The sequence below is a fragment of the Vombatus ursinus genome, unplaced genomic scaffold (genome assembly GCF_900497805.2).
Source record: "Vombatus ursinus unplaced genomic scaffold, bare-nosed wombat genome assembly UNPS02006779.1, whole genome shotgun sequence".
In the NCBI taxonomy this organism is placed as follows: Eukaryota; Metazoa; Chordata; class Mammalia; order Diprotodontia; family Vombatidae; genus Vombatus; species Vombatus ursinus.
Genome location: NW_020946557.1, coordinates 9,244,765 through 9,258,065, shown reverse-complemented (window position 1 = coordinate 9,258,065; position 13,301 = coordinate 9,244,765). Strand labels below are relative to the sequence as shown.

At 37.0% G+C, this 13,301-nt stretch overlaps 1 protein-coding gene across 1 annotated transcript in view; it reads left to right on the top strand.

Moving 5' to 3' along the window:
- The window catches only part of MCM9 (minichromosome maintenance 9 homologous recombination repair factor), a 150,096-nt gene that overhangs the window by 8,848 nt on the left and 127,947 nt on the right, over nucleotides 1–13,301 (top strand). The window contains exon 3 of the mRNA XM_027848576.1: nucleotides 6,516–6,716. Coding sequence (XP_027704377.1) covers nucleotides 6,516–6,716 — 201 coding nt within the window. The remainder of the gene's footprint in view (nucleotides 1–6,515; nucleotides 6,717–13,301) is intronic.

Genomic DNA, 13,301 nt, shown 5'->3' with positions numbered 1-13,301 from the left:
ATTGTAAAACAAAACCAAAAGAATGAAAAAATAGAAGACAGTGTGAAAGATCTCATTGGAAAAACAACTGACCTGGAAACTAGATCCAGGAGAGAAAATTTAAAAATTATTGGACTATCTGAAAGCCGTGATCGAAAAAAGAGCCTACCCATCATCTTTCAAGAAATGATCAAAGAAAGCTTTCCTGATATTCTCGAACCAGAGGGTAAAATAGAAATGGAAAGAATCCACCGATGACTTCCTGAAAGAGATGCCCAAAGGAAAACTCCTAGGAATACTGTAGCCAAATTCCAGAGTTCCCAGGTCAAGGAGAAAATATTACAAGCATCTAGAAAGAAGTAATTCAAGTATTGTGGAAACATAATCAGGATAACACAAAATTTAGCAGCTACTACATTAAGTGACTGGAGGGCTTGGAATGTAATATTCCAGAGGTCAAAGGAGATAGGATAACAGCCAAGAAATCACCTACCCAGCAAAACTGAGTATACTCCTTCAGGGGAAAAAATTGACATTCAGTGAAATAGGCCTTTCAAGCATTCTTAATGAAAAGACCAGAGTTAAATAGAAAATTTGACTTCCAAATACAAGACTCAAGAGAAGCGTGAAGAGATAAACAGGGAAGAGAAATCATAAGGGACTTATTAAGGTTGAACTGTTTGCATTCCTACATGGAAACATGATATTTGTAACTCATGAGACCTTTGTCAGTATTAGGGTAGTTAGAGGGGAAAAAATTTATATGTATAGACAGATAGATACATAGATAGAGGGCACAGGGTGAGTTGAAGATGAAGGGGTGATATCTGGAGAATAAAATTAAAGGGTGAGAGATGATTATACTAGGAGAAGGAGAAAGGGAGAGATAGAGTGGGGTAAATTATCTCAAGGAAAACAGACAAGAAAAGACTTTTACAGTGGAGGGGAAATGGGGGAAGGTGAGAGGGAATGAGTGAATCTTATTCTCATCAAATTTGGCTTAAGGAGGGAATACCATACACACTCAATTGGGTATGGAAATCTGTTTTACCCTACAGGAAAATAGAGGGGGAAGGGAATAAGAGAGCTGTGGGGATGATAAAGGGGAGGGCAGATTGGGGGAGGGGGTAATCAGAAGCAAACACTTCTGAGGAGGAACAGGGTCAAAAGAGAGAATAGAATAAATGGGGGGGCAGGTTAGGATAAAGGGAAATATAGTTAGTTTTCCACAGTAATGACTAGTATGAAAGTGTTTTGCTTGACTACAGATGTATAACCTATCAAGTTGCTTGCCTTCTCAATGAAGGTGTGTGGGGAGGGAGGAAGAGAGAAAATTTGGAACCCAAAGTTTTAAAAACAAATGTTAAAAATTGTTTTCATATGCAACTGGGAAATAAGATATACAGGCAATGGGGTATAGAAATCTATCCTATTTTACAGGAAAATAGAAGGGGAAGGGCATAAGAGAAGGGGGGCAGAGAAAGAAGGTAGGGCAGTTTAGGGGAAAGGGTATTCAGGGTGAGGGGAGGGACGAGATAGGAAGAAAATTTGGAACTCAAAATCTTGTGGAAGTGAATGTTGAAAACTAAAAATAAATAAAAAAACTCCAAAAATAAATAAATAAATACACATTCATTTGAAAGGACTTTGATTAGCATAAAGCATTAGATCAACGAAGGGTAATGTTGGTAGTAATATATTATAGGTAGTCACTGGTATCAGATGCAACATCACTGGCCCCATGGAATGTAGGGAAGAGTTGAGAGGCAGGGGAAACTACAGTGGTGATGGGAAGATTGGTCATAGACTTTAAAAACTTATTTGTGGATATGGTGATTAAGTTCCTATACCTTATTCAGTATTTACTCTACAGAACACACAAAACAAAATATAATCCCTCTCTAGTAGGTGCCTATGTAAAATCCAAGTGCCTTGTTTGATCAGTTTAGAAATGATCTAAAAGACAATCTTTTCAACCCGAAGGATCAACTAAAATGCACTTGGTATTCTCTGAATGCTGCATGTAAAGTGATGTCAATTGATACATTTACTATATATTGATTTCTACACCATGAAATGCTTAGTGAGATGATGTTATAGAATTAGCCAATTTCTTTTCCCATTGAGTTTCATCAATATTTTGAGCAGTAGTTCCGGAAAGATCTTTAGTATATGTATGAGGCACTCCATAGTTTAAACACTATGCTTCTTGACATTTTGTGTGAAGCTCCCTCTGACTAGAAATATATGTGTGTAATATTTCAGTCTGTGAGTCAGCAGCATGAATTCCACATATTTAGCATTTACTGAGTGCTTTTTGCAAAATGTCAAAGTTCTGCCTGCAGATTGGATGTGAAGCCGCCTAGGAATGGCACAGTATTCTGGCACTAACAGCACTGGAAAACATTTTGCAGTGCCGACACTGCATTAAGTATATAGGGTTAGGAGTTGAGGATATAGGATTAGAAATGAAGAATAGCACAAAAAAAAATGAAGAATAGCAAATTCCTAGCACAGTGTAAAATAAGGAGTAGGTAAGTATCTAGAGCTGAACCCTGAGATTAACACTCCATGTTTCAACTCTATATGAATTCCTTGAGGGCAGTGATAATATCTTACATTTTGTTTTTTATATCCTGGACAGCGTGTAGAACAGCCCGAGGGGAACATATGAGGCAGTTTGGAAGCTCTTGCTAGTTGATTGGCTAAGTCTTACTTTCAGGTGCTGAAAGTCAACAAAGGTCAGTTTTAGTCACGTTAGCCTGGCATATTTTTTTTTTCATCTTTAAAATGGGAGTAATAGCTATAGTACCTGCCTGCCTGGGTGGGTGTGAAGCTCAAATGAGATAATATAAAACTCCTGACAAACTTGAAAGCACAATAGAAATGTCTGTTCTGTTTCTATGTGGGCTATTAGCTCCCTGCTGGAATGTAAGCTTCTTTGCAGTAGGGATTTTTTATTCATTTTATTTTCATTCCCAGCACCTAGCATAGGACCTGCCACACACTAGGTGCTTAATAAGTTATTGTTAATTGCTTGCCTGCTTGGTTATTATTGTTATTATTATTAATACTTTAGAAACACTCTGTGTACAGACGGAGCATCAGCTCATTAGAGCAGAAGTCAAAAAGCAAGTTAGACCAAAGGAGAAACATAAGAAGGCACTGATTTTTTTTCCAATTTATTTTCTCTTTATTCTGAACTTTACGAACACCAAGTGAAATTAGCATTTCCATATGTAATGTAGAAATAGAAGGAGAAGAAGGAGAATCTCTGTCAGGTAGGAAAGAAAACACTGATTACAGTATCTGGTTAATTTTGACAAACTGTCAACCAAAAGGAAATGGACAAAAGTCATGGCACTTACCTGGTCCCATCTTGGGGAAGTTTAACTAAGGCAAAACATTGACCTTGAACCCTGACCATCTTAGAAAACTTTAACTAAGGCAAAACAAAAACCATCACAAAAAGAAGGCTGAAAAAGCCCAGAAATCACCTTGGTCAACAAATACTTTCCTTTTCTTTCCAAGGAGACACTTATGGTGTCCAGGAACAATTCTAGTAAAGAATGTAAGAACATTTGAAAAACATCACAGTGGAAGATGAGAGACAACAAGCAGTTACAATCTCACAAAATAGTGAAAAGCTATTGATTTGCAAATGTCCTTCAGAGAGTATGGCCAGAGATGCAGATAAGCCAGATAATCCCCGGAGCACTTACAGATGAGACCAGAAAGAGTTTCAGGATGCAAGCTTTGGCTTTGCTGGTAATGGCTAATTTGGCAGTACAGTGTCTCCTCAAGTTCGAGCTGTTTGTACAAATACCCCCACCATGGGCCAGCCCTTCTGCAATCAGATGTCCCTATGGGGCCCAGATATTTTGCCAGTTTCACAGAAGATATGGCACAAAGTCAAAACTGAAGAATGATGACTTATTAAAGGCAAGGTTCTTCAAATGCACCTATTTTTAGATGATATCATACTAATTACATTAAGACTCAAGAGTACTTCAAAGCCTCCTCAGTGCAATCCATCAGAATGTACAAATATTGGTTGAACCATACATACTGGAGAAACAAAATTAATTAAAAACACATTTTTCCAGACTGATATGCAAGCAAATGGACAGGTTGCCAAAGACACAGTATTTCATTCAATGGAAGTGACCTCAGATGTCATCAAGTTCAACCTGTACCTGAGCAGGAGCTAATTCAAGTAGAAGTCATTACTTTCCAAGGCAGACTGTTGAAAGAGCCCTAATTGTTAGGAACTTTATCCTTCTATCAAGCTGAAATCTTCTGCAACTTCAATGTACTGCTTCTAATTCTTCCCTTTCAGATGTGATATTGTATATAAAATGCTTTACAAACATATACCGATCTACTATTATTATTTCATTTGGGGGCAAAAGACAATTTTAATTAATTTTCCATGTGGAAGCCCTTCAGACATTTAAAAACAGGTATCATGTCCCTTTCCCTCTTCTAAACATCTTCATTTTCTTCAACTGATAGTTGTATAATTAGACTTTGAGTCTCCTCACCCGCCTATTCACCCTCCTCTGACTATATTATGGGCTGTCAATATATTTCTTAAAACATGGAACCTAGAACTGAGCAGATGTGGTCTGACAAAGGCTGAGCATGACAATACTATATCACCTTCCATGTTCTATACAACAGGATATCTCATCACCTTATAGAATCACATTGAGCTTGTACTGCAACTAATCCCTCAGAATTGAGGTGTAGGGATTGGAAAATGGTAACTTAAGACACAACTATTTATCTTTTGTTATTGTTCTGTTTTATCTTGCAAAAATAATAATCTTTGGACTAGAGAGGACTGAAGAAAATGGTAAATAGGGAATTGAAATCTAAAATAAGTGGGAAGACAGAGAGCATCTTAGTTCATATTCTGGCTCAGCTGCTTATACTTGGATGACTTATAAGTCAAGTCACTTAGACCTCTGGACCTTATCCTCATCTACAAAATCAAAGATTTGAACTAGATGACCTTTTAGGGCCCTTCTGGCTCTAAACCTGAGATCCTGTGAACCTTGGGTCAGTCAACTAACATTTATTAAGTGTTTACTATGTACCAGGCACTGTGCTATAAGAAGAAAACACCTGTAAATTCAAAGAAACGGACTCCTTAGGTGGAGATTAATGGAATAAGGACCACATAATGTCAAAGAACCATGAAAGCTTCATAATGACTAGATTAACAATTCCCCTGCTGCCAGTGCCCCTTCATGGTCCCAACAAGATCACCTTATATCTATTTTGTATACATTTAGTATTTCCTTATGTGTACTTTTTGTTTCTTGTGATAAAATAGCTCTTTGAGGGTTGGGATTTCCCACCTTCTTTCCTTGTATCTTCAGTGTTTAGCACTGTGCCTGACGCAGAGGTGTATAATTAATTAACTGATTGATCCCATGCTCCTGAAAATTTATGTGAAAGGTCTTTGAAGTATAACAAAGGATCAAGTAAACTAAGGGGTTTATCTAAAACGGAGATGCTGGCTCTGAAAATGAACACATCATAGTGAGAGAACAGCTTTCTTCTGCTCTTGTCTCTTACCATCAAGTGGATAGTGGTTTAAACTCTCTTTGCCTCAACTTCTACATCTCTTTACCCAAATAAATAATTTTATTTATTCTTTATTTTAAGTGCCTCCACTAAAGTCCTACATTTAGCTTGTCAGGGTATAGAGGTAACTTTAGGTTCTGAAAGACTCTCCCAATGAAACATAAGCTTTTGGCAAGTCTTTCCAATCTGAAAAAAGTTAGTAGTATGGCCAAGTGACAAATTGTCACCCATAGCTAAATTTGTAGGCTTATCACTACAATTTGTTGGCTACCAAGTGATGAGTTGTTTTGGTTGGTGTTTTTTTGGACACAGAAATTTATGAAGATCATCAACTAAGGCATGGGGGCTTTTGATTTCTGTGTCAGTGGAAGGAGATGAAATCATATATCTTTTGAAGAAGTGAATCATTCAGGATAATACTTTTCTAGTAAAAAGTAATATTTTAGTGCTCTTATGGACTTAGAAAATTTTTTTAATGTTAGCATCATTTTTATCTTTGCAAATATAGTTTCCTATGGAAATTGTGAGTCCTAGTGGCAAAAGCTAGGTGGCTCAGTGGTAGAGTTCTGGGCCTGGAGTTAGGAAGATCTGAATTCAACCATGGCCTTAGACACTGACTAGCTATGTGACCCTGAGCAAGTCACTTAACCTACAGTCTCCTCAACTGTAGAATAGAGATAATAGGGACTAAACGTAAAAATAGGGATAATAGCACCTATCTCCCAAGGTTCTTGCAAAGACTAAGTGAGATAATATTTATAAAACGCTTAGCACAGAGCCTGGCATGTAATAGGTACTTATTAAGTGCTTGTTTATTAATTTTCTAGTATATTGTTTTTTCCCCCAGAGTTCTTTGTCTGTGAACCTCCCTGAAAACCAGATGGGACGGTGATTTATTCTGTGAGACACTTTCTCTTAACTAACTTGGTTTTCTTCCCAAGGTGATGACCTCACCATTTATGGGGTAGTGATGCAGCGGTGGAGCCCTTTCCATCAAGATGTTCGATGTGATGTGGAGATAGTCTTGAAAGCCAATTATGTCCAAGTGAATAACGAACAATCCACAGGCAATATCATTGATGAGGAGGTTCGCAAGGAATTTGAGAATTTTTGGGAACATTACAAGAACGATCCCTTGGCAGGTTTGTGATTAAGGGTAGTTTTCACTGATGTTTCATTTGTTGTTTGGATATCATGAATAGTTTTAGAACACATATATGTTTTGTATAATTCAACAACTAGGTTAATATAGGGTCAGAATCAGTGCCTATACATTTATTCTGTATTGCAAGCCTTTTTATCATCTATGTTGAAAAAACTTCTTGGGAAATTAAGGTTGAGCTTCATGAAACTTGTAACTTCTTACAGCTGAAGAGTGTCTTTTGTCTTGTCATAAATTTCAGAAGGAATGTCTGTGCAGCCTCTAAATACACTATCTCCTTGAAACAAATTCTGTTGTTCTTCTATAATATTACATTTCTTTAAGGTTATTTCTTTTTCTGGTACATCAGTGGCTCATAAGACATTTTAGCTAGAGTGTTTGAATGGAAGAACATCTGTGTATGAGAGAGACAGAAGAAGGTGGGAAGGGAAAAAAATGCAGATGTTAGTGAAGAAACTAGTGCAATTCAATGAAAAGGTTCCATCACACAGCAAAAATCTTCTGTCCTAACGTAAATTTTTCTGTGATATAATTTATACATATTAAAATATCTCAGTAAGGCCTTAAAAAACAGTATCTTGTTTAAAATTTTAAAATAGATACTTTTTAACTCCTGAGATGTCAGATCTTCCCCATTAATTCTTTCCTGGAGGCATCTTCTGGGGGAAAAGGAGCTAGGAAGAGAAATTTTATGATTAGCTGTTGAGACATACCCAACTTTAAATCTAATATGAATTGTCATTAAATCACAATCATAGCACATTCTAAGTACAAAAGTATTATTAGTGTTCACATGCTCTATCAGATATTAATTATCTCACTAAATACTAACTATAGGTGATCTTTTAAAAAGTCTGAGCAATTAATGCTAATATTTTTGTATGTATAGACAACTTAATCCTGATCATATCATTGGAGTATATGTAAATGGAACCATTTTTCTTGTATAATTGTAGTTTTCTAACAAACCCTGAAATTTAAAATATCTATTTTATGTGTGTGTCTATAAATGTGTATGTATAGACACACACTCAATATGGTCCCATTTATTATACTAATGAATTCTGTACTTCATAGTCTTATCTAGGAAACCCCATTCATTTAAATTTTTGGAAAGATTTTTTTTTTATTTCAGAAAGTAAATTTCATTGATATTCTTCATAAACCACTTGAGCACTTGTTTGGAAGAGCTTCCATTTTAACTACCAAAGTCTCTTCCTGCTCATTATAACTCTATTGCTCAGTTCCGCATGTTGGTAAAGTAGGATAATCAAGTACAATGCTGTCATCCTACTTTCTGAAGTGCTTTGTATTGGTGCTTCACAAAAGGAGACTATCAAAGCATTCTTCACTCACTGCAAACAAAGATTAAAGTAGTATAGCACTGATCAGATGACCCAGAAGGCGAAATGTCCTTCCTCAGCAAAGATAGTATCCTTGAGAAGGAAATAAAGAAAATGCTAGTTCATCAGTAACATTTGTAAAGTGCTTTAAGGTTTGCAAAGCCCTTTACAAATATCATCTCATTTTATCCTTATAACAACTGGGAGGTAGGTGCTATTATTAACCCCATTTTCCAGATGGGAAAACTGAGACAAGACAGATTCACAGCAAACATAGTAGTATAAACTGGTAGAACCCTCTTAGTATACAAAACATAAAATGTATTCTGGGTATCATTAACTCAAGGTAAGAGGGAGTGACCCTGAAAGGAGCCATTTAAAAAAAAAATAAGCTCATTATGTTGGCCAAAAAAGCCTGAAAATATTGTCAATTACCTGTGTACCTTACTCGTTCACTGTCTCCCATTGGCTGGCTCAATTTCAGTTTAGTTTTGGCTCCAAAGGTTTTGACTAATTTGAACCTAGGACCTTTAGGTTTTGTATCAATATTTGAAGGTTAGTACAAGTCTCTTTAATACTGGCTTACTCTTTGCCAAGGGTCTTGAGTCTTCAAGGCCACCCTGTACTCATTCTGGAATGACACAAACCAAATAGACCCCATAAGCAACGGTGGTGCTCCTGGGGGTGCTCCAGTCTAGATTGGGGTTTAAATCAGAGCTATATTAGACTTTGACAGCTGTTACAGACCAGAGTGGAATTAACATTACTTATATTCTAAATGCAAGTAACAATTGCTGACTTTTATAATGACTTAAGGTTTTTCCAAACATCTCACATCTCACATCTCATGTGGTTCTTTCCGTGCCAAATCTACACAACTGAAGTTGAGTTGAACCAGTTTCTAGAGGCAGTGCTGAGTAAAATAGTGTTTACTCCACTGTGTTTCCTCCTATGACTAACCTACTCAGAAACACTTGAATATACTCTTTATTTGGTCACTGGTCATTTTCATTGCCACCAAACCAAGACATAAGGACTTTCTCTTTTGGAGCATAGACTTTCCTCTCTACCTGTTCCTGGTAACACTTCCATATGAGTCTGGAAAATATCACATGTTTAGTCAGCCATTTAGAAAGCAAAAATGCTGTAATATAGTATGAGGAAATCTTGGGGTATAGAATATTTATACAAGTATTTAACACAGATTCTTAGCTTGTTCATTAAATCCATTTTAACTCAACAATACAGGCATCTAGTTATTAACAGTTGCTTCCTGGTTCTCCCCTAGGCCATCTTGCACATTCCTAACCCTATGTCTTGAATATCCTTAAGCCTTTGTTAGCAGGCTTCAATTATAACTCCTTTATTTACAGATTAATTTGTCCTTTCCAGGGATACGTAGAACTTGAGATAGAAGTCCTTTTTTATGCAGTCTGACACCTCTTTAAAAAATTTTATATCCTTTTGCATTTATATTACCATCATTTTAAAAATACCCCATACCTCTTGGGGCAGCTAGGTGGCGCAGTGGATAGAGCTCTGGCCTTGAGTCAGAAGAACCTGAGTTCAAATCCAGTCTCAGGCACATGACTTACTAGCTGTGTGACCCTGGGCAAGTCACTTAACCTCGATTGCCTCACCAAAAAAAAAAAACCATACCTCTTGCCTACCCATCATGCCGTCTCTTATAACAAAGAATTAAAACAAACAAGCAAAAAAATTAAGACAGTTCAGCAAAACCAGTCAACACATCAATTGTGTCTGACAGTATACACAGAATTCCACATCCATAGTCTTCCACCTTTGCAAAGAAAAGAATGAGGTAATTTTTTTTAACTCTTCTCCAGGGCTAAGTTTGGTCATTCACTATAATCATACTGTATTTCATGTAATTTTTTTGTTCTATTTACATTATAGTCATTACATATATTTTTTCCTTGTTCTGCTTATTTCACCAGTCAACAGTTCATATAAATTTCTTCATGCTTCTCTGAAGTCTTCATATGTATCATTTATTTATGTCACAATTATATTATTATTAGATTGTATTCAAATCACTTGACCTCCGTTTATTCATTTGTCAAACAACAACAATAATAATGACCAACATTTATATGACACTTTAAGGTTTGCAAAATGCTTTTCAAGAATTATCTCATTTTATCCTTACAACCACCCTGGGAGGTATGTACTCTTATTATCACCCCTATTTTGCAGATGAGGAAACAGACTTTGTACAAGTGCAGATTAAAGGACTTGCCCAGGTCACACAGTTAGCAACTGTTTGAGGCAAAATTTGAATTCAGATCTTCATGAATCCAGGTTTGGCATTCTATCCTGTGTCACCTCATGTCCTCTGAAATGTGGAGGCTGGACTAGATGACCTCTGAGCTTCCTTCCAGCTTGTGAAATATGATCATGTATCTGTACTTACATAGATCTAAGTTTATAATCATGTACCAGAACTGGTTTGACTATTCCCCCCCAAAAAGGCATTGTGGTATAGTGGATAGGGTACTGTATTTGGAGTTATGATACCAGGGTTCAAATTCTGGTTCTGCCATTTTCTCCTGGGTGGTTTCCTGAAGACCTTGGACAAATCACCATACCCCTGGACTTTAGGCCTCTCATCTGCAAAATGAAGAGATTGGAGCAGGTGGTCTATCAGGTCTTTTCCATGTCTACATCTATTCTGCTATGAATATATTACTGCTTTAGCAAACCTCTCTTCTTTATCTCTCTTCTTCCCTTCCTCTTTCCTCCCCTTTCCTATCAGATACCCTGTGCTCCAATCCTCCCTTCTCTCTCATTAATTGTTCTCTGGACTTTCATGCCCTCTGCAGCATCTCCAATCTATATCAAATCATTACTTTCACATTGCTTTTTTTCCCAGGTGGTCTTTCTTACCATGTCTGCTGCCCAACATCACATACACCGTGGCTTAGTCATCTCTTAGTCAACCTAGATCATTATGAAAACTAGTTTTCTAAAGCCCACCTGTACATTTGATGATTTTTGGCCTCTACAGAAGGGAATTAGAACACAAATAGACAAACTGAGGAGGGAAATGTTTGTTCATACTTTTATTTCCTAAGGTTGCAGATGAGACTTGAAATTTCAGTTAGGAGTAGCTGGCTTATTTTCCTCTACTACAGAAGTGACAAAACCATAGGCAAAGAGCAAGTTCCAACATTTTCACACCAAATATTGGCCTACCCTACTAAAATGATCCAACCAATATCGTTAATACATTTCAGCCAAACCTTCCACTCTAAAATCAAGTCAGGTTATATCACCAATCCCAGCTAAGCCCTCTGCCTAGTTAGTCTTTGTTCTTCTCTTAGACTGCTCAGTATCACAGAGACATGTGATGTGGTTTCTCTTCTCTTCTTAAGCTGTTAAATATCACAGAGCTGTTAAGGTTTTTGGAATATTTTGGTATAGACATGTGATTTCATTGGTGTGGGGATTTCCTAATTATCTATATATTTTTAGAAGATTCTCTGAGACCCTTAGAAATTAGGTGATTTGCAAGCATGATTACACAGTATGTGTGAGAGACAAGACTTAAACCTTAATTTTTTTTATTCCAAGTCCAGGTCTCTAGTCACTACATAAACCACACTGCCTCTGAGATGTTAAGTACTTTGTACAAATGGTTCATTTATAAGGGCCATACCCTTACCTAGAGCTGTCTCATTCGTAAACACAGAGGGGTTTCTGTAACACAAAGGAAAAGAAAACAAGAAAATTTGCAAGGTTTCTTGAACTGTCAGCCCAACTTTTGCATGTTAAAGTTACAGTTCAATGGGTCACCCTATTAGTGGCTCTTGAAGATGTATAGGGAGGAAGGTGAGTTTGGCTCCCCCTCTCATCATTCAGTCTCCCTATTCCACTTGTTGCAGCAGAACTTAGTACTTTTCTGATTGTTCAGATTCTCTGAGGATATGGATTATAATTTCCCCAGCTGTGTGCAAGTGATTTTGTTAATCTTTTAAAATAAAGTGACTAAAATTATTTCCTACTAGATCTTGAATTGGAGGCTGGGGAGTTCCAAGGATGGGAGGAGCCCTATTTCTCCATCCCCTGTGTACGATGTGACTTAGTCTTGACTATCCATCTAAGTCTTTTCCTCTATTCTACCCCTCTCAATTCTACTGATTGCCAGCTCCAAACCTCAGGAGACGCTCTGGTGCTTAGACCCTTAGGTCTACCCCACACTGTGGGTCCAAACATCTCTGCCCCATTTTATTGTTGACTTAAGTCTCTGTAAAAATTGGTTTTGCCTTCCTAGAACCACATCTTCCTTTTTGAACATTGCTGAAGTTGACCAGACTACCACCTGCAATCTTGTTTCACCTAAAGTTTTTTTGGAGCTAGTCAGTGACATTAAGTGGAATGTTCCTGTAGCAGCGGATGCTTATCAATCCCTGAAAATCTCTAGAGCCACTAATATACAAAAAGAGGATAGCTTTAATACTACAATTGTAAATATAATGAATAGTCAGTTTTAAAAGGTTCACTAAAAGTTTCTTAATACAACCTCAGGTTCTCTAAAAACCTCCTTGGAGTAAGCAGATAACACAGTAACCAGAGTCTTCATTTCATACCCTAATTCATTCAAAACTTTAATAATAGTAATAGCATTTGCATAGATAGCACTTTAAGTTTTGCATAGCACTTTATACATATCACCTCTATTTTATCCTCACAGCAACCTTAGGAGGTGGGTGTTATTATCATCCTCATTTGATAGATGAGGAAGTGACTTTACATAGAGTCATAGGGCGAGTAAATGTTATGAGACTGAATTTGAACTCAGGTCTCCCTGATTCCAGGTCCAGTGCTTTGTCTAGTCTGCCATAAAACAAACTGGCAGATTAAGTACTTTGACATTATTTATGTAAAGTTTGGAATACAAGAGACTGATCCAGATTTTGAAATATATACTCTTTACTTATTCTCCTATCAAGCTAATGCTAAATTTGGGTCTTTTTCGAGATAAGACAGAACTTAGTATAGCGTTTCTCAAAACTTATGTCTAGATTGACCAGAAGGATTAATTTATTGCTAATTCTGTTCCCTAAGTTCTGAAGGCCACAAATAAAGTATTGCTCAAAGACACTCGGGCTTCTACTGCTAGTTGTATCATTTGTGAGAAGTTTAATGAACTTCCTCTTATGTAAGCCACAGGGTTTCTCACCCTGAACTAGCCTTGATAG